General features: G+C 37.7%; 1 protein-coding gene across 1 annotated transcript in view; it reads right to left on the reverse strand.

Moving 5' to 3' along the window:
- Window positions 1-455: 455 nt before the first annotated feature.
- Window positions 456-2,357, reverse strand: part of SCAF8 (SR-related CTD-associated factor 8) — a 34,282-nt gene continuing 32,380 nt past the window's right edge. Inside the window, 1 exon segment of the mRNA XM_010075127.1 lies at window positions 456-2,355. Within this exon segment, the coding sequence (XP_010073429.1) occupies window positions 1,367-2,355 (989 nt within the window). The 3' untranslated portion in view covers window positions 456-1,366.

Here is a 2,357-nt window from a genome sequence, read left to right on the forward strand (position 1 = left end):
GCCCCCCCTTATGTCTGTTACAAGTATGTTGGGTTTTTTTAGACCAACAACAGCTTTTTTACTTTTCGTGCAACATTTCTGGATTTTGAGTCACAAAAAACAAATAACCACAGAGAACTTGAACACTATCTATCCAGAATACCAAGTATATTACAAAATAAGACAACGCAAATATTTGCTTAAGATTTGGCTTCATGCATTATCTGCATTTTAAAAAGTAAGCTAAAATCCTACTGTATATTCTTAGTGTATCATGTTCCACCTTCTAGAAGCAGTAAGAACACTGTAACAATGAGCAGGAGGAGGTAAATATAAGCTTGACAGTATTGCAGTGAAATAAATGTTGCTCTCTTACTACCTAAAGAAGGTGAAAGGCAAATTTTTACAACCTAGCTTAATTTCAATTTTATTGAACTGTCTACAATATTCTGTGAGTGCGTGCGCATACACAGGCACACACAGAAAAAGTGGTATCTACAAACAGTTTACACAAATATTTACATACATGTTATTTACATAAACTAGTAGGACTGCATGATTTTTGATGTAAAAACCATATGCTTCTTGCACATATAACTGTTGCACTGGTCTTACAAAAGTAATATAAACTTTTTGCAACAACTGACTAAGAACATATCATAGCTGATTCCAAGTTTTTAGAGCTTGTAGGTTTTTAAAAAAATACAATACCTAGAACACTGTTATCAAACAAATATGCTTTATTGGCATCTAAAAACAAAATGCACCCAACATTAAAATGTACTTTTTTCATTTTTTTTAAACCCACTGCAGTACGAGGAACAAATCACAAACACTTACTTTAGAGAAAACAGAGACTATAGTGTAGATTTTACAAAATCACTTTTAATCTCTGTGTTATGCTCCTTAAATAACATGGGCCATTTCTTTTTCTGCCGAATTGTAGGAACATAAAATATCACAGCTTTGTCTATACTTTAAAATTCTGGAGCAGCCTAAAAACACGGACAAGATACACCAGCACCTGTTTTCAAGTATAACAATTTCGATAGCCAACCTAAGGGTAGTATCTAAAAAATTCCATTTTCTTCCATAGGAAGTCTTTGTTTGACAAGCTGTTATTTTATCTTTGTGAAATTAAAAGCAAGTGGGGGCAAGTTTATGCTTTACCAGAGAAATAAAAAAAAAGTTTACCTACCATGTTCAAATTAAGAACAGTGTTCTATACAAGTCAGTTGTACAGTTATTTAAGTCAAAGATGAACATGAACATCAGATTAACTTAATTCTGGCAGACAAAAGTGAACTGCTACGGTCCAGTCAGCCATTTATCTATTACAGAGAGATGACAACTTTACAAAAGGTATCTTTTACCTACTGAGTGATGATTATGTCCCCTCAGTTTCTGTGCTTTCTACCACTGGTTCACTTTCTATATCAGCTTCTGTGTCACTCTTCTCTTTGTTTATCTCGACGGAAGATGTCAGTTTTTCATAAAGTTCTGGATCGTCCTGCACCTGTGCAGTTGGTGGCTGACTTTCTGTCTCTGTGTTTTCACCGTTCACCTGGGGCATATTATCAGCTTTGCGTTGGGAAGTGGCCCCATCAAAATATTCAAAAACCCGTGGATGTGGAGGGGGGACCCAGTTGTTTGACATTCTGTCTCTTCCAAACCTGTTCCCATTAATTTCTCTGCAAAAATTAAAATCTCTGTCATCCCTATCCCTCTGTCTTTCCCAGGGTCTTCTGCGGTCATCAAAATCTCTGTGAGTATCTTGTTCAAATCCTCTGTTCCAATTGGGACCACTTCTACTATCAAACCTATAGTTTACATGCCGAAACCTCTCTCTGTCTTCATGGAAGCCTTTAGGACCACCATACACAGGAAAGGCATGGTGCTCTCTTTCATCATAATCTCCTCTCTGTCCCCAGTGCTTGTCTGAATTGAAACCAAAATGCTCTCTTCGACCAAGGTTATCTATACCTGGTCTTCCAAAATTTTCTCTCATGTCTACATGTGGTCTTGCAAAGTGTTCTCTTCCATCTACTGGAGGCCTTCCTATACCCTCTCTTGGATCAACTGGTGGTCGTCCAACAGAATCTCTGACATCCACTGGAGATGGCCTGTTAAGATTATCTCGGTTTTCCACTGGAGGAAAGCGATAATCTCTGTCTCAAAAAAACTGAATGTTATCGCCTCCAAGTGGCAGTCTTTTCTCTGGATTAGAAATGCTATCGATATTCTGTCTTCCTGGTGTTCCAAAAGGTCTTTCTGTTTGATTAAAAATATCTCCTGGAGGAAAAGGACCTCGAGGTGGTGGGTGAAGAGATGGATCAAGGATTGCTGGAGGAGGAATACTACGCTGTGGTGGCATTCCT

The sequence above is a fragment of the Pterocles gutturalis genome, unplaced genomic scaffold (genome assembly GCF_000699245.1).
Source record: "Pterocles gutturalis isolate BGI_N339 unplaced genomic scaffold, ASM69924v1 scaffold8472, whole genome shotgun sequence".
NCBI lineage: Eukaryota > Metazoa > Chordata > Aves > Pterocliformes > Pteroclidae > Pterocles > Pterocles gutturalis.